The sequence below is a fragment of the Mizuhopecten yessoensis genome, unplaced genomic scaffold (genome assembly GCF_002113885.1).
Source record: "Mizuhopecten yessoensis strain PY_sf001 unplaced genomic scaffold, ASM211388v2 scaffold10275, whole genome shotgun sequence".
NCBI lineage: Eukaryota > Metazoa > Mollusca > Bivalvia > Pectinida > Pectinidae > Mizuhopecten > Mizuhopecten yessoensis.
Window position 1 is genome coordinate 1,056,636 of NW_018408465.1, and position 20,993 is coordinate 1,077,628.

At 35.6% G+C, this 20,993-nt stretch overlaps 2 protein-coding genes across 3 annotated transcripts in view; one reads left to right on the forward strand and one right to left on the reverse strand.

The window, feature by feature from the left end:
* The window catches only part of LOC110459894 (alpha-1,3-mannosyl-glycoprotein 4-beta-N-acetylglucosaminyltransferase C-like), a 61,499-nt gene extending 56,016 nt beyond the window's left edge, over positions 1-5,483 (reverse strand). Inside the window, exon 1 of the mRNA XM_021512373.1 lies at positions 5,201-5,483. The gene's annotated coding sequence lies outside the window, so the exon portion shown is untranslated. The remainder of the gene's footprint in view (positions 1-5,200) is intronic.
* Positions 5,484-12,213: 6,730 nt separating this feature from the next.
* LOC110459895 lies at positions 12,214-17,160 on the forward strand. 2 transcript variants are annotated; one of them, XM_021512375.1, is made up of 4 exons: positions 12,214-12,363; positions 13,022-13,082; positions 15,769-16,249; positions 16,612-17,160. In XM_021512375.1, exons 3-4 carry the CDS (start codon positions 15,785-15,787, stop codon positions 16,849-16,851), a joined length of 705 nt encoding a protein of 234 aa, XP_021368050.1. In that variant the 5' UTR covers positions 12,214-12,363; positions 13,022-13,082; positions 15,769-15,784; the 3' UTR covers positions 16,852-17,160. The 2 variants fall into 2 exon arrangements, with proteins under 2 accessions (XP_021368050.1, XP_021368049.1); XM_021512374.1 differs by lacking the exon at positions 12,214-12,363 and having other exon boundaries at positions 12,867-13,082.
* Positions 17,161-20,993: the final 3,833 nt, after the last annotated feature.

Below are 20,993 nucleotides of genomic sequence, written 5' to 3' on the forward strand. Positions count from 1 at the left end.
CGTGAAAAATAAAAAATAATAACGGAAAACGTTAAAAAAAACAAGGGGAATGGAACCAAGTGTTTCGGAAGGGTAAGCGACTTTTGCTCTATTTACGACACCCGCCATTTTATGTTTGGTTAAATCAAAGTAATAGAGAATACTGGAGCAGTGAAGACATCAGAACGATGACCAATCATAATCATAATATAAACATTTATGAAGACACGGTTGTCTAGTGGTAGGACGCCGGGCTCGTGACCGAAGAGTTGCGGGTTCGAGTCGCGGTACGGCACTATGTTGTATCCTTGAGCAAGATATTTTACTCCGCTTGTTCCAGTCTATACAGCTGTAAATGAGTACGTGGTTGGGCAGTGCTAGAATTGTTGAATGCTAGCTGTGAGCGCCGAAATGGCAGCACTGGCTGTATGCTCCCAAGAGAGTTGAGAAAGATATTGGGTGGTTGCAAAGGCCCTATAACCACGGATAATAATTTGTGAACCACTTTAAGATAACCTACGAACTAGGTTGTGATAAAGCGGTATATAAGAACCTCGAATTATTATTATTATTATTAATAATTCATTTCTTTCTTTTTAAGACAACACATCATTGATATATCTTAAAGTCCAATGTAAGGCCTTGGAGGGGCAAAGTGCGTTCCCAATGGTTAAGTCACCAGTCTACCGAAAAAGGCTGCCATCGAACATCAAAGATTGATAAAATATATTACCTGTTATTGAGCGAGATCGGGAGTATCTCAGTCGAGGGTTAAGATTCTGTAACAAAATCCCTACCGAGGCGTAAGCCGAGGATGGGATGTTACAGAATCTTAGCCAGAGACTGAGATAACCCGATCTTGCTGAGCTACAGGTAATTGATTTTTTTTTCTCGCACCTTTTCGTTCGAAAACATTCTTTTTGGCTAAAAACTTAAAGTATCCGTCTAGGGCATCAAATGATAATGACCTTACATAGATGACAACGTATTGCACAGTGTAGATTATATTTTATCTACAACATCAGATATCTAACAACATCAAAACTATACATATAACAACAAAACAGCACATTTATAATGCAGATTGTCAATTTCAAGCAGTTACCGCGCGGATGAATACACCGCAGTGTAAAATTCCGCGAAATGTCACGTAAAGATGCAAGACAGATCGGACGAGATAGAAAAATCGAGCATGGGGTATGACGTAGGATATCTCTGTCTGAGGTGCGAGAAATTGTCAATAAGGAATTTCATCATTCTCATGGCCTTTGTTATCCAGGTGTTATGTTTGAAATATCCTCCAAATAATGCACAACGAAATATTTGTAGTGCCATTGGCCATTTGTTTAGATAAAGAACGTATAGTTAAGACATGTGTATGTGAAAACAAATTACAGCTTGCTAACCAAACAAATGGAATGAGAATGTCTTTGTTATTGTTCAAAGTATCAAAGTTCGCCTACCTGTCGTCACCCTTTAGCCCTCTTTCTCCATTATGATTACTGGGACTGTACGATTGTCAGAAGGTAGTTATATCGCAGATGTAAGCATAGGTAGTATTTGATAGGTATTAAACATGCTAACGTTGAAGTTGAGTTGTTAAATATTTAAGTAGAATAAAAATCGAAAGTTTCATTTACAAATGACTGTGATTCTGCTTTTAAGTTTGTTTATTGATATTTTAAGGACCCCTATACGACTGTAACTATGAAATTAGAATTTTTTACCTGCGTGACAATAGCTTTAATAAATAATTTCCAAAGGGAAACCTTTACGTTTGAGAAATGTTTTGAAATGCAAACAAACGAGATATCAACAACCGTGTAAAATTGCAACCGGCCAAACCGTAAAGTTGGAATACTGGAGCACCGATAATAATACGGCCGCCCTAACCAACCAACTGAACATTGGTACATTTAACTTAGCTCCCGTGGCCAGTCCCACTACAAGCATATCCAAAACAAAATTAAGGGGAGATTACTGTGTGTATGAACAACTAGAATGGATTACCCTAGTGTACACATGTATTAGGACAGGATTATTTTGAAGGACTGAGAAAGATGAGGGTACCGAAGAAGAGTCCACTAATCAAGTGCAATTGATAAATATTTGGAGGCACAGTACTCTACTGGTAGGACGCCGGGCTTACCGAATGGTTGGGAGCTCGTGTCACGTCACATCACTGTGTTGTATCTTTGAACAATATACTTGTTCCAGTCTACTCAGCTGTAAATGAGTACGTAGTTGGGTACTGCTGGAATTGTTGAATACTAGCTGTGTGCGCCGAAATGGCAGCTCCGGCTGTATGCTCCCCAGGGAGTTGAGAAAGGTATTGGCTGGTTGCAAAGGCCCTATAACCACGGATAATAATTTGTGAACCGCTTTGAGACGACCTACGAACTAGGTTGTGATAAAGCGGTATACAATATAATAATGTATAAGAACCTCGAATTATTATCATCATTATATTTCATTTATATTGAGAGGAGATAGATAAATGTAACACTGTTAATAAGACATATTCCTACAGCATAATCATTGATATTGCCAGTTTACTATTGTATGTCACAATCATAAATCTTAAAGTTGGATTATGAGGTAACATCCGCGTAAACCTATAGATTTTCGTTAAATGTGCCACCTTGTATAGGCCAATGGCGTATTTGAAGAGAATACTATTCAAATGTGAAATAGCACGTTTTGCTTTGTCTCCGTAACAAGACGCCGTTTAAGGATATAAAACCCTTTTTTGCTTTGTAGTGGCGACAAAACAAATAGACAAAAAATTGAATAATGCCTAATTATAAATCAGCCACTATAAGCTACAACCTTACAACCAACGCTTTTCCTTTGTCATGGATGTCAATAGCAGATATCAAATTGTAACAGTGGACTGGTGACTACGTACATGTATAGCACTACATTGTATATTTCTCCAATGGTTATACCCGATGACATACATGCCAATCTGTCCTAGTTTACATTGTGTCCGGATAGGCTTTTTTTTACAATCGTTTGCATTCTATACCATGTACCTACATGTCCGGAACTGTACTTGTCGACACTTCATTTGTTTTGTTGATATTACGTAGAGGACCATGTGGAAGATTAGCCTCTGGCTAAACATGTATTTTATCCTCGATAAATAAAGTTTACTATGTCTGAGGGTGTTTCACTATAAATAGAAATAGTTAGATTTGATATATATGAAAGTTAGTGACAAATATGTTCTTATTTTTTATTAAAAACTGAACCTATATGATTAATATTTTTAGAAACTGAGAAATTTATTCAGAAGAATCATATATGCATGTAAATACCTGAACATACATACAAAGTACGCGTGTCTCGGGCTAGAATACACTCTACGCGCAGAAACGCATACTTAGAACTAACCTCTCTGTCCGCTCATCCAATGAGGTGCCCCAATTAGGGATTAGTGCATACAACTCAGTTTACGCATGTGCGATGTGTTGGCGTACCTAAGATCTGGTCAGCCTGTCTAACTCTGGTTTCTTTGTGTGGTCAAGCCCACTAATTGACCGCATTGTTAGCGTTTGTCACTTGCATGTTCGGGGACTTAAAATACTTGTCTATAATTCAATAGTGTTTTGTCCAGATGTCCAAAAATAGCTACACATGTTTACTTTTCTTTTCATGTGAGTTTTTTTACGAAAAACTATGTAATTAATTATTTCTCTGATAGGCGTCAGGCTCCGGCCTTAACAATTGTTTGTTATGTACATGTAGTCATGATCACATGCATATGAGATTCTTCCATATACTTATATCTATAAATCGACATATTTCAAAAAGGAGACGGATTAACATAAATACTTTGTACTTGTTTTCGAATCCTATATGTTTATCATGTTTATATTACTGGAATATTATACCGATATATGAAATAAAGTTTAAACTAACAGTGGACTCATTAAAATAGTCGTACAATTCACAAACAGCGCGCTATATCTCTACGAACAGTACACACGACTACAATAAAGTACCAACGACTACACACAGTGAGGACCGTGCCTCGGGCTGTCGGCCCAATCCTTTTGTGACTATTTAGATAAAGATACATTTTGTTGTAATGCCAGTATAGAGTACATAATCCAGTCTGACCATCAACTTCGGTCCCAATGTAACGTGCGATTTACACCTGGGGCCGAAGATGTCTGACCAGGTGGGTGTATGAAATATACATGTGGCAGATATCGATGCTCCCTGTACGGTCGTGTAGTCTACATATATAATACAATGCAATTATCTGCCATGATTGGACATAGCATTTTACCTTATATGCCAAACAAACAATATGCTCGTTAATAGGGAAGGTCGGTAGGCGGGGTTTTTTTCTCATGAATATTGTTCTTTATAAAAAATTTACAATGTATTTCCACACAATCGCTATAAGTTTGTCGGGAATAGGGTCACACTACAAGAACAGGAAGAGCGTACATTTTAATGAGTGGCTGTGTAAATAGGGAAGGTCGGTAGGCAAGTCATTCTATTTCAATTTTCCTTTTCTTGATTTCATGAATCAATATTATTCTTTATAGAAAATTAACAATGTATTTCCATAAAATCGCTATTAGTTTGTCGGGAATAAGGTCACACTCCAAGAACAGGTAGAATGAGTGGCTGTGAGCTTTATCTGGCTATTAATGTAAGATACATGTAGGTTTTAAAATCAGCAGGAAAACCAAGGGTAGGTCGGGATACCTGAAACACAGATATTTTTGATTTGTCCTTACCACTACTTGCGCCTTATATCACCCCTGTTCGCTGTCATTTCATAGCTTGATCCCAGCAATTACTGAAGTACATCGATCCCATCATCTATATTGTTACATTTGATCTGTATTTGTATTTTGCTCGTAGTCATATAATTACCCTCCATAAGGATATAACGGGGTTGTTAAAAGTAAAACGTAATATTCACTCCTTGATTCATTAATGTTTCATCACGGATCTAATCTAATTCCGTGGTATCATAAAACCCCCGTGAAAGGATACTTATTTCATATATTTTGTTGTAAAATACCTTAAACATTAAACTTCAAGACCCCCGCGTGATACCATCAACAACAGTGATTAATATAGTTTGATAAGTTGCATAATAGTTGTAAAACTTATTAATATATATATATATATTAGTATACATTGAGATACACTACGAACGTAGATAGCACATGACTTATTTATGTATGTTACTTACCAGTTTTCCAATAACGGATGCTACGAAATTCCACTATGGCGGGCAGTCTCTTCCGTTGGTAACCTTCTCCAATCCTATTGTCTGTCTACAAATTGATCAAATGTAATTACACAGCTATCGCTCTGTTGATCGTCTATAAAGTGTTCTCTATACGTACCGCGGTCCTTTTTTTGTCCTTTAACTACGTATAAGGTAACGTAATTGATGACCGTCGGTGTAATAAAAGTCACCATTGGGCAGTCACACAACGTAGATGAGTTCGACAGTTTGATACAATGCTGTCCAGTAGTTAGTCGTGACAGATCGACCGTGTTAATTGTTTCCTTATCATAGTCATGCTTGAGTGAAATGGCATGCCATCATTGTGTACATATACCGGTCCATACTCCGGACAACAGGGTCAGTATTGTTGTTGGCTAGACAACAATTATTTGGCAATCGAAATGTAAGCCATTCACCTTTCAAACTTTAACTTTGTACAGAGAAGAAAATTTGCATAATTTCTTAACATGTTAACATTTTTCGTATTCACTAGTTCTGAGATTGACATTGTCCGTCTTTGCGTATTGCAGAGTTATCTTCTCTTATGAGCAGGTATTGATTGTTACGTCATTTGTTTGGGAGAGTAACGTCGACTGGATGCTTTATTTGAAAATCAATAAGTAATAATTAACCAATAATTTAAAAAGTAAATACATTAGCAGAATATAGGATCAATAGTGGATAGGTTCCGAGTTCGACGCCTTGAATGTTGATGATATCCTTCACCTATGGATATCTTATACAAAATACATGTACGTCTTGCACATGACCCAAATTCTTCTACACAACACGCGTATCTTCGATACAAGCATAGTTATGTATGCAATGGTTAAACATCTCCAATAAATCTGCATGTGAAATCAACAGTATTGAGATCATGTGTACCAACACTGGAATGTTTGTATATTCTGGAGAGCAATTTATAGTTTACCAACCTGAAGATCGGTGTTCGAATCCGGGTCGAGCCTGCGTTGGGTTTTTTCCACTAGAACACTGTTGTTGATTGTAATTATAATTTTATTAATGTTATCTTTTTAGTTCTCATAAAAATCCCACATAGACTGGTATTCTTTTCAGGACTTAGTTATCAAAGCTATAGTCATACTTAGCTACAGTTTTGGCAGTGGTACGGTGATCCTTTTAAACAGTATCTATCTATACGTAGAAATCACTAGCGTCGTTTCATGTACATGCTATTTTAGTCCTGGTTAATTTTTGTTTTCATTTAATATATTCTTAAACCAGATTCCCCGATATAACAGATTAAAGCTTTACCTGCATATATAATTAATGCTTGTAAGTTCCGCTTTAAACAGGTCATTGACATACACAAAGTGAAATTTAGGAAGATCCCATCACACGTACAGCTGGCTTCTGTTTGAAATTATAACTTACCCAAGGGCAATAATTCATTAAAGAATATAACATCACATTGCTACATCAACGTTATATAACAGGTGTTCCTCAAGGACCTATACTAGCCCCCCTCCATTTATTTTTGAATTATTTTCTGCTATATGAATACAACACACAAGTGTTAAAATATTGACAGATGACACTATTCCGTTTTTTCGTATTGCAGAGTTATCTGCTCTTGTGAGCAGGTATTGATTGTTACGTCATTTGTTTGTGAGAGTAACGTCATCAATTTTTGAGAAAACGACGTACTTTTCTCACACAAACATATGACGTAACAATCAATTCATCCAACTTAATAGAACTTCTCTCTTGCATTTATAAAATCAAACGTTTTGAACTTAGTCATATACAAATAGTGTGTTGCAAATAAGAAGACAGTTAGCAAGGGGTGGAACAATTTAATGCTCATTGGTAAATATCGTACATTGAAGGATGTCGGTACTTCAAAATGTTGTCAAAGCTGGTCATATGGTCATATGCATTAGGGAATTAGGGGAGAATATATCAAAGAATTTTATAATAAAAGTGCTAAATTTGAACTTTAATTTTATAACTTATTATATAATATATACAACATTTGATATAGCGCCCTATCTAGCTAAAGTTTAGTCACTCTAAAGCGCTTTACAGTACATAGATATATAATTAATACAATTAGGATAAACATTTTTTGAGGAATTCGCAGGAGCTGCCTAATCAGGCGCTAACTACTAGTCCTATGCCACCTGACTAATATCTCCATATGTGTGTATGCCTGCATGTGTGCTGGAGACGTATTGTGTTCTTGTTTGTAGTGGGACCGTGCTTCCAACGGCATCCTTTACATCACAGATACCGCAACATCGACGGTAATATTCGTTATTTGGCGTAGTTTAAACTAAAAACTTTCATTTAATTTGCTCTATCGAGTGACCACAATAATAATATGCTGGAACTATTTTATGTAAAATGCTTGTATCATTAACTCTCCCTAACTTGTGTCAATTTAGATAAGTTCTAATTACGAAGCTTTTCCGTCGAAGGCGACATGTATAATTTATTTGAACTATTGTTGTCAGATTAACTTTTGCATTAACTATGTCTATCGTACACTATTTACATTTTAACTTAATTATATTACATAACAGGATTAACTGGGCATACCAGATCGGACACTGCATTCAGTCTCAGACAAAGGACAGCTAAATTGACTTACATGTACCTGGTCGGGTAGGGCCTGGCTCTGAAAGGCGGATTGCTATGAATGACCGATGTCACTCAAGCTAATTACTTAACTGCTATTGTGTAAATGTACTTACGACATGATTATGCTTGTAATATCGAATTCAAATTAGTTTATTATAGTGTCACGTGTAAAAGGGTTTGTTCTCCTTTCTCCCACTTTTTTCTGATCAAAGGAATTATATAAACATTGGAAAACAATAGGTGTCATTATAGTCAGTTCTGGTATAGTACAGGTAGATTATTTACCTGTATTTACCTGTTCACCAATAGGAAATACTGTGTTAGTTATAGGAATATTTAACAAATATATATCCTGATTTTTGTAATATATACTGGAATTATGAATAAATATATACAAGATTCCAGTTATTACTTAATAAAAACACATCAAAATACATTAATTGAAAACCAGCTTTTATTAATTTTATATTAAATCAATTTTATACATTTTTATTATACATTTACATGTATGTTATATATATTTTTCATAAAATATAACTAAATTTAGCAAGCAATTTATAACAATTGTAATCAGTATAGACAGTTACAGTGGCGTTTTGCTCTTGGTCTGAGTTGTCCTCCTGCTGCGTGTTGGATGCACGTTATCTCGTTGCTGGCTTGTATTTCCTGGAAGACGCGGATGCTGCTGTAGATGTGGGATGGCGGCCGTTTCCAGTAGGGGTGTTGTTTCGGGTACTAAGGGTAGCTGGACAGTTGGGGATGATACATCTCCAATATACACGCTCACCTCTGTTAACACAGTAAATATATCCGTTGTACGCGATGTTCTGTCTTCCAAACTTGTTACGAAGAAACGTCACTTGAATTTGTGCATTTGCCATGTTGGTGGTTGATGGGGAGTATGTGAGACCCTCAACTTCCTTTTATACTTACAAAACATACAGCTTGGACAATATCACTTGTTTAATCACCACAGCATCAATTAAGTGACGAACATTAAGGTTATGAAATGTATTCACTTTTTTATTACCGGACAGAGAATGAATTTCTATTAATAGTGATTAATCGCTTTGCAAACTGTCAGCTTATATGTCCCTTAATAAGCTTATATACTTGTATAATTAATTGTCGACTCAATGCTCACCAGTAAAGTGGTCAGTTGATGGACCCAAAATCATCAGGTGTTAAGATTCATTATTATCAACTAGAAATATCAGTGGACCCAAGCCATATCCAGGTTTCGTATTCCGCCTCTGTCGGGCGCAAGTATGTTTTGTCAGCTGTCGAGTTACTTCCCCTAATGACTTGTTTGACAGGCCCTTATATTCCAAAGTCAGCAAAATGCTCATTTACTTACAGACTTCCTATATAGCATGCCTTAAATTTATAATGATTATTACCTTTTCCATTCAATGGTAATTGCATTATTGCAACAAGGACTAAGTACATGTAATAAGAAATTAAAAATATTTTCAGGTTAAAATATGGGTTATCAAGAAGAAACATAGCTAATAATTATGTTTTAGGGGAAAATAAAAATAATCTAATGAGTGATACTAAGTTATTAATAATCACGCCGAAGACGCATTTATTGGTAAAAAAGATTCTCTGTAAATAATGCATCAATATGAATTGGCTTCACCCTAAATTAAATCTATTAAAATTAAAATTTAATTAATCAAAGCATTATCATCTATACATATATATAATATTTGTGAATTTCAGGTAACTGTTTTGTATAGATCTAGCTGATGAAAATGGTATATGATATGAAAATATGGCTAAAAATGATGAAAAGATACTATATCAAAGCTATATGTATAGGACAGTACTGTATATATGATACAGGTAATGTGGGAGAACACAGGCAAAATATATATGAAACAGACTATAACTGCTATCACAACATTACTGCCTCTATGTGTTTTTAAAAAAGTGGGAGAAAGGAGAACACACCTGTAAAAGGTACAAGTATTACAATCTCTAAAATATGTCTGTCACCCAACCTTACATCCAGTCTACTATATTAGACTTACGAGACACTAACTCTTCCCCGATCACTCTAGACTGTTTAAGTATTACATATATGTACATAATTATAAATTAAAAGCTAACAGTAGCATTTTAACATTATTAGAGTTATGCAATTGGCAAAAGCGTATAAGACGTGTAATAATTTGGGCCTTGGATTTTAGGTGAGCGAGAGTGGTTGGAATACTCCAGAAATCCCCCACAGACATAGAGAAAGTTATTTTAATAAATTTGTATTTGGACCACGTTTCAATCTCCAGATTTTTACTTTCAAATTGTATAACAACACCAAAACAAAAGGTCACTTTGAAAACCTCACACCCCATCGGCCCCACACCTTATTATTTTTACTATGTAACTCAACCATCGGTCCAACGCGATCCGTGAACACCTTGTCCAGACTCCAAACGTATATTAAACGGTCTCATAAGACAAAATTCAGCCCCATGTCTGACGAAATCTACCAAGCGATCTTTTTTTGACGAAACATAGGACACTAATATGGGCAAAATTCGGCAAAGTGATTCTTTCTAGTGATCGTTTTGACCAAAGCTGTTAAACAAGTCATGAGGTCGAATATTTTCATAAACCGATAAATCGGGCTACTGGCCCGTTTGTGAAGTATATAGATGATGTCCCTATTATTTTTGAGTGACTAAACAGTCCATAAATTGACATAATGGCCTATGCCAATGTCATACGATAAGACATACCCGTTGACCGACTGTGTGTGACAGGGAAGATAACTCTCACTCAAATCTGACGTGTTATACACTTTAACAATAGTTGTAAACAAATTTAAACTTATATCAATCACTCGTGCTGACCTGGATGGAAGAGCGCATGTGTGTATGTGGGTTGGTGATGTTGGGTGTGTGTGATGTCTTAGGAATGGCACCAATCAAAAAACACATTTTAATCCCATTTGTTTTAATAGTCCCTTTCAATAACCCTTAATAACGAACATCACTCATTCATTCACACAAAGCCACATTGATTCCACCTAAAATACATACAAACCGAAAGGTTTCTAAACAAACTGTTCGGCGAGGTGAAGAAGTAAACATTTCCGGTCGGGCAGCATCCGGCAAAGTAGCACGTCAGCCTATAAGTATCGGTCGATGTGAAAATTAATCTTATTATATGTCACATATAAGTAAAGACAAAATAATCCAGCATTAACGATCCCACTACAGCTGCCAGAAACTATCATTTGGCATAGGAAATCATTTTTGAAATGGAAACCATACCTTTGCAATTGTACTACATGTAATTATATAACCTTCGCACTTTTTTCTTATCAGCAAGATAAAACTGGCATTTTTTTTTATATATATATATATAGCAAAATTTATTAACTTTCCGTTAATACCACACTCAGGGTATGAAATGTGTAAACATTATAAAAATCAAAAAGGAATTAAATTTCATTTTCTAACATGCCGTGAATAATTCGACGGTTCAAATAATGTCACGCATATCGTTTAGCAAATCTGGTGACGTAATAGATTTGTATGAATTAAGAAGAAAACACGTTTATTGTGTAAAATATTGCCTCTGAACTTGTGATACACGTAAATATAACCTCTGACCCCAAACGAATTTTATAAATTTATATTTGGATCTCCAGAACTTTTACTTCAAATTAGATAACAACACGTCACATGCTTGTTGTTATATTAGTGTGACTCGGGGGAAGGCTTCCCACGCTTATACTTGTCAAATATACAATGTATGAGACATTGGAATCTTAAATCTTTTCATACCAATATGCTTATAATATTTATGAAATTTTTATTACCTAACTCTTCACCCTAGTTTTTCCGACAGATTAAGGCACGGTAACTTTGAAGAAAAAAATACAATCAACAAAAAAATATTTAACAATAGAATTTTGAGTGTAAAAACCCACAACAGGTTCACAAATTATACTGTCGCTCTATTCATCAGGGCCCACTTTTATAAAACATCTCAAGCAATATATTGTCTATGGGAAATCTTAGACTTGAGGAAATCTCAAGAGTTTAGATGTTTTATACAAGTAGGCCCAGAGCTACTATGTCGTACCCCTAGCTCAGTCGCGCTGCAGTTTTATCGAAACAAACCTAGGGGAGGTAACTGAATGTACTAAAAACCACAGCGGGATAGTTCCCAATAGCGTTTTATTTTTATTTGGAGTGGGACAGGCATTCTTAATTTACTCATAGCTATCTTTTTCAGTTACTCGGGGAAAGCTTTGTTGTCTGTACGAGACCGGAGAGGCGATAAATGAAACGAGAGACGCAACTCAAGGTCAAATGAAACATTTCCCGTGTCCTCCACTATTTCAAGGGCAACCTGACGTTGAATTTTCAAATAAACAAAATCCTTATGTGAAAATGAAATGGAAGTTCCGCAAGAATACGTCTACGGAAACTTGATGGAAACCTTGCTTGCATTTTCCGAGGACGGGAACGTGACGGCAATATGCGTCGGTAACCTACCAGGTATTAATTATCAGATTTTCTTCGGGTTTGAACTTAAAACGTGAAGAAATGTGTGAAGCCCTGTACATATGTATAGAGTGTGATTCATTATCATGATTTTACGCTTTCATACAGGATTTTCCGGTATTATGACGCTGTTATGAAGTGGCCGGAATGTCTTAAGAGCGTTAACGTTGATGGTGAGCTGCGGGAAAACCTGGCCATGATGCATCGCGTTCACATTAGCTTTAGAGGGAATTAGGGTTATCATATAGACAGCCATGAACCCAGACAACATTAAATGGATATTTATTATCAGAAATGTTTTTTGTAGTAATCATCATACCTTGAGAAACTGTTTAAATCCTGCATTTATTGTACACATATACTTATAAAAATACTTGTGCATGTGTGTAAATAATGACAAATTCGAATATAGGCATTTACCCCAACTGTACCTCTGCTAAACACACGTATATATGTATATTCCTATCGATAATGATTATTCATTCATAATACTCAAAATTTATATGATGCTTACACTAAAAACAAAAATTCTTATGCTCTTCATAGTACATTAAATTCTAGGTTATTTTAAAACGAAAAAATATATAAAAGGCATCTATATATCTGCGCTTTACAATTAGGATGCAGACTGTTTATTTTCATGTGTATACAGGCACGCGCTGTATGTGAAGGACGTCTGCGCTGTAAAGTGTCTGCACAGAAGAGGTGAGCAGGTGAGTTGTAATACTTGACTTTAATTTGGCAAAGCTTTTTCGACTTTCTTGGCGCAGATTGTACATTAATTATGCGGAGTAGGGGGAAAACTATACAGGTCCTGCTTTACCTGAAAGTAATTCTGCATATAAGAAACAGCATTAACGTTTTATTCAACAAACCTTTCCTAGTTCAGTAGTAAGATGTTGACAATTATCATGTGTGTATAAGAAATGTTAGCGTGGCAGATGTCGTCAAAAAGTCATTATTTCTTTTTCCTGAATTATATATGCTATTCATTCAGGAATAATGAATCTACATTATCTATATCATCATTGAATACTGAATCTGATTCAAGTAGGGGTATATCTACCATAGGTCGGAAATCTTTATGCACATATCTGAAATATGTATATATGATAGAGATAGGATATTCTACATGACATTTTTTATGTACATATAAACACTGCAAAAACGACTCCGGAAATCTAAGTACTGTTACATGTCGTGTGACTAATTGCCGGAAAATACAGAGCAAAGCATTGTTGTTAGATTTTAGATTGATACAATTTACAGTAAATCGTTTGTGTGAGGGGGCTAACCTGAGAGGGAGAATGAATTGAACTGGCGCGTTCGTGCAGGAGGGGGAAGGGGTTGTCTCCACGTTCCGATTTATTTACAAAATTGTTGTGGCTGTCTCCCCTTACGAAAATCCTGTATCCGCCCCCTGATTAACACTGGTTTTGTTTAACACTACCTGTCTAATTTATAACCTGGGAGTATCGATAGACAGGTACATAGTTATGTTGGTGTACAGGTAACCACGGAGTTAGACAGGTTTAATCTAATATCGTGGTGTAACTGTTTTGAGATAATTAGTCGCGTTCCGTTTGCAGCAATCATTTTACAATATTTGTTTAATTGTCATTCACGTGGAATATCATTTTTGATATCATAAGACATCCCGTTTGGTTTATGAAATATCTTCTACATTATACAAGATATTTAACGTTCATTAGATATATCCCATATAGATATATTATTACAGTTATATCATAAAGCTTATGCAGACTGTCTTACAAATATAATTTATATGGAGAATAATAATACCTTTTCCGATATCACACCCAGTATTAACCCGAGACTCCAATATCAGCCCGAAGGCCTTCGAGGGTAGATACATGTACCTGGTGTGATATGGAAAAAGGCATGTTTTATTCTGTTTATTACATACTTACTAATAATATACGGATAGATCTACTATCTTGCGATATGATTTTCTTTTGAAAGATACGGGTTTTGGGGTGTGATGCAGAGAGGGCTGATACGGGTTTTGGGGTGTGCTAGGGCGAGGGCTGATACGGGTTTTGGGGTGTGGTACGGCGAGGACTGATACGGGTTTCGGGGTGTGATACAGAGAGGGCTGATACGGGTTTTGGGGTATGATACAGAGAGGGCTGATACGGATTTTGGGGTATGATACAGAGAGGGCTGATACGGGTTTTGAGGTGTGATACGGCGAGGGCTGAAATGGGTTAGAGCTATTGTGTCGTATCGCATATAAAAACAAAACCATATTTATTAGTAAGTATGTAATAAAAACATATACTATATATATATATCTTATATAATGAATAAGATTTCGAACACAATTTTATTGAATAAGGATTGACAATCCTCCGTATTACATGTAGGTTGGCTTGCCTTATGAAGGTAGGTAATACACTCTCTTCCGGGGAGGGGGAGTTCGTGATGGTTTTCCCTTTGTTTAGGACTGTTATTGGTTCAACACAGAACAATGGGAGCTAAGGATAAATATGAACAAATGGGAAAACGTCTTTACCCTTATACAATACCGGATAGTAGACACAGATGGTCTCACTGTATCAGACATTTTAGTCTGGAAGGATGGTGATGCTGCAATGGTTTCGCGCATTAACTCAAGTATGCTGACTCATGGATATTAATTAATGATCTGTTGGTTACGGGATTTTGTGTTAAATATCTTGTCTGTCCGGATGTAGATGCTCACAATAGTAATAGGAATTTGATGTTGATTTCACTGAATAGCCTTATTCGTCGAATTAAAGGGAGATTTGTATTGCTTCTCAAAAACCCCCACCATATATTCAATATGTACCACATTTTCTAAGTTGTTTTTGTTGTATTTGAGTAAAATACCTGTATATATAAATACCTTCAATATACTTGGTACGATGAAGGACTCCATACGGAGTCTGATCATATCGATATTTATCAAATAAAACGCAACAGACAATGTTAAAAATTGAGATGTAAATTGTAATATTAAGTTTATCTTCAATGTTATGTAGCATAATATGGTCAATGATTTCAGCTGCGTGGCACCTTAGAATGTAGAGGGAAAGAGGGATAGTGATACATCGGTACTGGAAAAGCGATGACCATTGTTTAATTCCGTGTGGAGTGCTAGGGGAAGTAACTCGCATATGCCTGATTTAGTTAATATATAGGATCGTTAAAATAACCCTCACTTTGATAATGATTAGTTTGAAATATTTGTAGATGACGTCATTATTTTTAAAATATTATGCTACATACATTTTCTTTCAAACATTTGCTGTCGTTACCGTTGCATACAAAGTCATTTCTCCATATTTTTCCGTATGTAAATGAGAAATTTTAAAATATTTCTTAATGACACTCTTTCATTGCATACTATTTCAGATTTAAGGATTTAAAAATGCCTGAAGTGGGTACAAATCGTGGTTATCTGGAAACGGACATAGACGAGATTCAAGACCAGCCGACAGTTGAATCCAATTCGGTACCATATGCTGGAAGTAGATCAAATTCCCGGCAAAACGGTGATATTGCAATCAACAACACCCCCGAAGATAATGTCCCGGAAGAGACGCTAAAGACGCCATTTCTCGACAAAGAGCCTTATCAAGGAGGAACTTATAGGACGGACGATTCGTTGTTTAGTTCTAACAAAGACGAAAGTCAAACCAATCAGACTGAGGAACACGTCTCTAGTAAATCTCCTTTCTTGCAAGTAAATCCACTAGAGGCATCATACGCTGTGGACGAATCGGAGGGTTCGGAGGTAGTTTCTAATACGCCGAGTTTTCCCCAATATCGACATATTGCTGCCGTCATTTTGTTCTTGCCACTGGGTTGGTTTGCGTACAAGAAAGCAAAAGAGGTACCTTGACACTTATTTTTTAATTAACTAGATGTTTCAAATTATGTAAAAAACATATACCACGCAGGCGTATTTTTTTCCTTTTATAAATATTGATTAAAATTCACATCCCCTCTACAAATTTTTGAAATCTATACTGTAAACGAACTTCTTTCAGCGCTCTTGAAAATAAGTATATTGTCGACTTTTAATATATTAGCGCATTCATGATTTGAAAACAATTTGTAGAAACTTCAGTGAGCTCAATCATAATTTAGGGCTAAATTTAAAGCGTGCAAATTGTGAAATAATATTACCGCTTTAACGTTTACTGTATGTATGATTATAACTCTGTCAAATGTAACAATGTTGTTTTTTGTTAGGCTTATGGAGAACAGTCGAAGACAAACTACAAGAAGAAACAAAGAAGACGGGAATTTGCAGAAGGCCTCACCACTCTATCTATTTGCCTTGGAGTTGCAATGCTCTGCCTTTTGTTATTTCTTCTAGTAGCACGTCTGCTTTCGTTCTTTTGGCAGCCAGGAAACCTTGCTAAATTGTGTCACGATATCCAAGTGCTTGGATATACAAGTCGGGCATGCCCGAACATTGAAATTGGATAGAACATACAAGATGGCGGAGGATAATTACATTTAAGTAGATGGTGACTGAGACGAATCATCACGTTTCGTTATTTAGATAATGACGATAGTGCATTTTTGTGTAACACGTGATACATATGTGTATTATGTAAGCGAAAAATATACTCAGAATATCGCTCCTGTGATTAGTTTCTTCTTCTTTCTTCTTCTTTATATACGAGGGCTCCATCAGTTTGATGATTATGCCATCGGGGGTCCTATTGTAGAGGCGTGAAGGGGTTATTTATAGTGATTAGGGGTGGGGGGTTATTTTTTTTTGTGATTTCTTTTGTGCAAGGTATAGATAAAAAGTTAAAATCTGGTGTATGTACTAGTGTGTGATGAGGGCTTCAAGGGCTGTGTAGGGTAAGTGTGCCTTGAAGTCCTCTAGTGTTGTGCATTGGACTGCTGCTAAGGGGAGGAGATTCCATTGTGTTACTGTGTGTGGGAAGAATGAGTATTTGTAGGTGTCCTTTGTAGCAGATATGTATTTGTATGCGTACGGGTGTACCTGTCTGGTGCGGGGGTCTACAGGTGTGAGTATATGTGTTGGGTTTAAAGCTACGATTCTGTGTATAATTTTGTAAAAAAGGATAATTCTAGTGTATAAGCGTCGTGTTTGTAGTGTTGGCCATTGAAGTGTGTGGATCATGTCTGTTACGGAACTAGTGTTGTGGTATCTGTTTTGTACGTAGCGTGCTGCTCTTCGTTGTGTTTTTTCTATTTGTTTAATTTGGTTTGTGTTGTGTGGATCCCAAATGGAAGAGCAGTATTCAAGTTTGGGCCTAACTAGTGCTTTGTATTTTTATATTTTATATTTCATATCTAATTGTTATAAATTACGTTTTAGTACTCTTCGATAATTACGTGGATGATCTTTCCCTATGCAGACAGTTGTTGTGATAGAATGCTCACATTCCAAACGCTACTACTGATCATATGTTCCTCATATCCCGTGCCATGTTATTCGTTACCTTGCACACACTTTTCCTGTATGTTCATCCGTTACCACTAGACTACTTATACCGAGAAATAATAAAGGGTTTAAGTTATTTAAAACTCTCTAAAGCAGGCCATACATTCAATTGTGAAACATTTTGGTCTAATGTGCCGTTATTCGAGAAAAGTTGTTAATGAACACTGGTATTGTCTTAAGGACGGTCAGGACTACTTGAAAATGAGGAAATATGGAATTAAGAATCTTAGTACGAGCCAACCCAGAAGAGATATTACTAAAGGAAGACTTGATGTGACGTCCCGGATACAACCTCGTCATTTTATGGCCGGACACATCCACTTCGCACAATCGTGTTTGCAAATGACAACTTTTAATACGATTTATCGCGCCTGATGCAATGCTACAGATGAATGTAGACTATACGTTTACTACCCTATTGAAACACGATTAACCTCGGAGAAACAAATAATCGTGTTTCCCTACTGTAAGGGCAACAAATAGTTTATTATGCCGAAGAATAAAACCCCCAATAACAGCAGTAAAGGTGATCAAAATGACGCACCATTGCTGTCGTCTGCTTCCTTCATTCGGAATAAGGTTGTAGTGGCAGATCTTTCCAGAGAGGTTCCGAATAAGGGAAATACGATTAGGGAAACTTGAGTGCGTGAGGGTCACATGATGTTTTATGCCCCGTCATGTGTAAATATAAATGATGTTTAATACAATGAAATTTAAATATAGATATATGTACTTATACTGTCTCATAAGCCAGGCATGGCTGGATGTCATTATTTTTATGAACATATAAACGAAATGGAACATACGAATATACTATTATTGTAATGTGATAATGACATATGAAACTGATTCAAAATTATTTTATTGTATTGTATTGTATTGTATTGTATTATTGTATTGTGACCAGTGTCATCCAATCAGACACGCGGTTATAAAGCTGAGGTATAATATTTATGTTTACTGCACAGCGTGTAGACTATAGTTATACATGTAGTGTACTAGACCACCAATGGTGTTGACCCGTACTGTCAATATGTGCTCCCTCAGGTCACAATGTCCATGGTTGGAAGGGCCCACTTGAAATCGAGCTGGCATCTAGTGTTGTCTTTTATATAAGTACATATACTGGGTTAAAATTGTTGAACATATTGAAGATTGAGAAATGCGTATAACCCGTGTCCAGACAATACAGCTTTATCATGCAGTGTACTTCATTTTGGCTTACTATACCATTACCAAAATTTAACTCATTCACCCCCGAAGACACATTTTAACTCTTCGATCAAATTCAAAGGTTGGAATAGTTCATGATAAAGTTTCAGGATAAATCAGTTATAGGTGGTCGGGTGGCGTAGGGAATAACGCACTCGGCTTTCCCAAATGTGTTCGGGGTTCGATTCCCTGATAAGACCTGAAAAGGTATGGGGTCACCTGTCCAACCAAGTGGGGTTTCTCAGGGTACTCCAGTTTCTCCCACATACAGACCCCAACGCATCAACACCCGGGCCAACAAAAGTGATCAATATAAGTTTTAACAACTTGTTTCATAATTGGTGAAAGATAAATGAACTGTATATATAAAGATGTGTGTGTTACGTACGTCTTCGTTTTCATTGTAGTTTTTTCTTTCTTAATCAACGTTATCATTATCATAAAACCGCAACACTAAATACAAGGAAACCTTACTTATTCAAATAGTGCATTCTAATATATATTAAAAACCCCATTTATATCTGATATATTTTTATAGGTATCTTCTGTTAACATCGATTATTTAAATGATTTCGAAATGTTATGATATCATTTGTAAATGTTTATTTTCTATGTTAAGAATAAAATTACCAATACAGCAATTATTTTCTTTGACTTTTTGCATAATTCATTTAAGTTTTTTATACCCGTTAATGTTCTATTTTGAAAGATATGTAGTGTTGATTTGCTGTTACGAAGTTTTTGTTGTTGTTTTTCTTATTTTGACACTCTTCGCTGTTTTATGAAACTATTGTGGTATGTTTTAATATAAAAACAATTAATATTCATTTTGATATATTTTGAAATATGACACAAGTAATAAAATTTAGAATCTTAACAAGGAAGAAGTAATCAATCATTAAAACTTCCACCCCTATGCAATTTTAGTAGACTCTCCAATGCATTGATCTGGATGAGTCCATTATGATCTACAGTGGTGAAAGGGTTAAGATTGATTAGTTTTAAAATGTTTATATGAAATACAAATGTATTTTACAATATCTCTTTGCACATTTAGGAAGATGTTATTGTATACCAGTATACAATGAGACTAGATGTGTTACTTAAAGTAATGATACAAAAATTATATATATATATATATAACTGGGTTCCTAATGCGATTAATTAATTAATGCGGTTGTTTGATGGGTGTGTACTGACTAAACTCATTTCCTTCCTAATCATTTGTTACATCATCTTGAAAACAAAAACAAACAAACAAACAAACAAACAAACAAACAATCAAAAATTCGTTACTGTTGCTTCGTCTAATTTTTGGAATACGTTACATGTACATACATCAAAATGTAATCCTTGCAAAATTCATTTTTGGGAATAATGACTTTATGTAGGCTATGTACAAACATGTTAGTCGGCTTGAATGTATATATCCCAGTTAATCATTTTATCGCTGCCCTAATCTCCCCACTTAAACCTATTAAACGTGACGCTGTTATTCTATTGTAGCTTGACTTCTTATCAAAATCACACATTGGATAAAAATGCTTTACATTACGAAAACAAACCCACTTTACCGTAAAATCTATCAAGTATTCGGCGAAAATGTTTTATCAGTTTCCTGACAAAGTTAACGCTCTCTAGAATTTGACTCATATATAATCCAATCTCTGGTCATGACGCACTTTTCTGTAATATCAGAGTAACACATATTGCGATAAAGCTTCTTCAAAGGAAAATTACGTATTTTCCCAATAAAAATACATCTCCCCAAAATACTAGGCATGAACTGGTGCATAGCCAACCTAAGCATTTTTGTCAATCCTGTGATTCATGATAATAAAATAAGTATTTTGTATCTTCTTTATGATATTTTTAAGGGATATCTTATTTCATTATAAAATATCTTACATGACCTTTAAGAAATACATAAGATTTA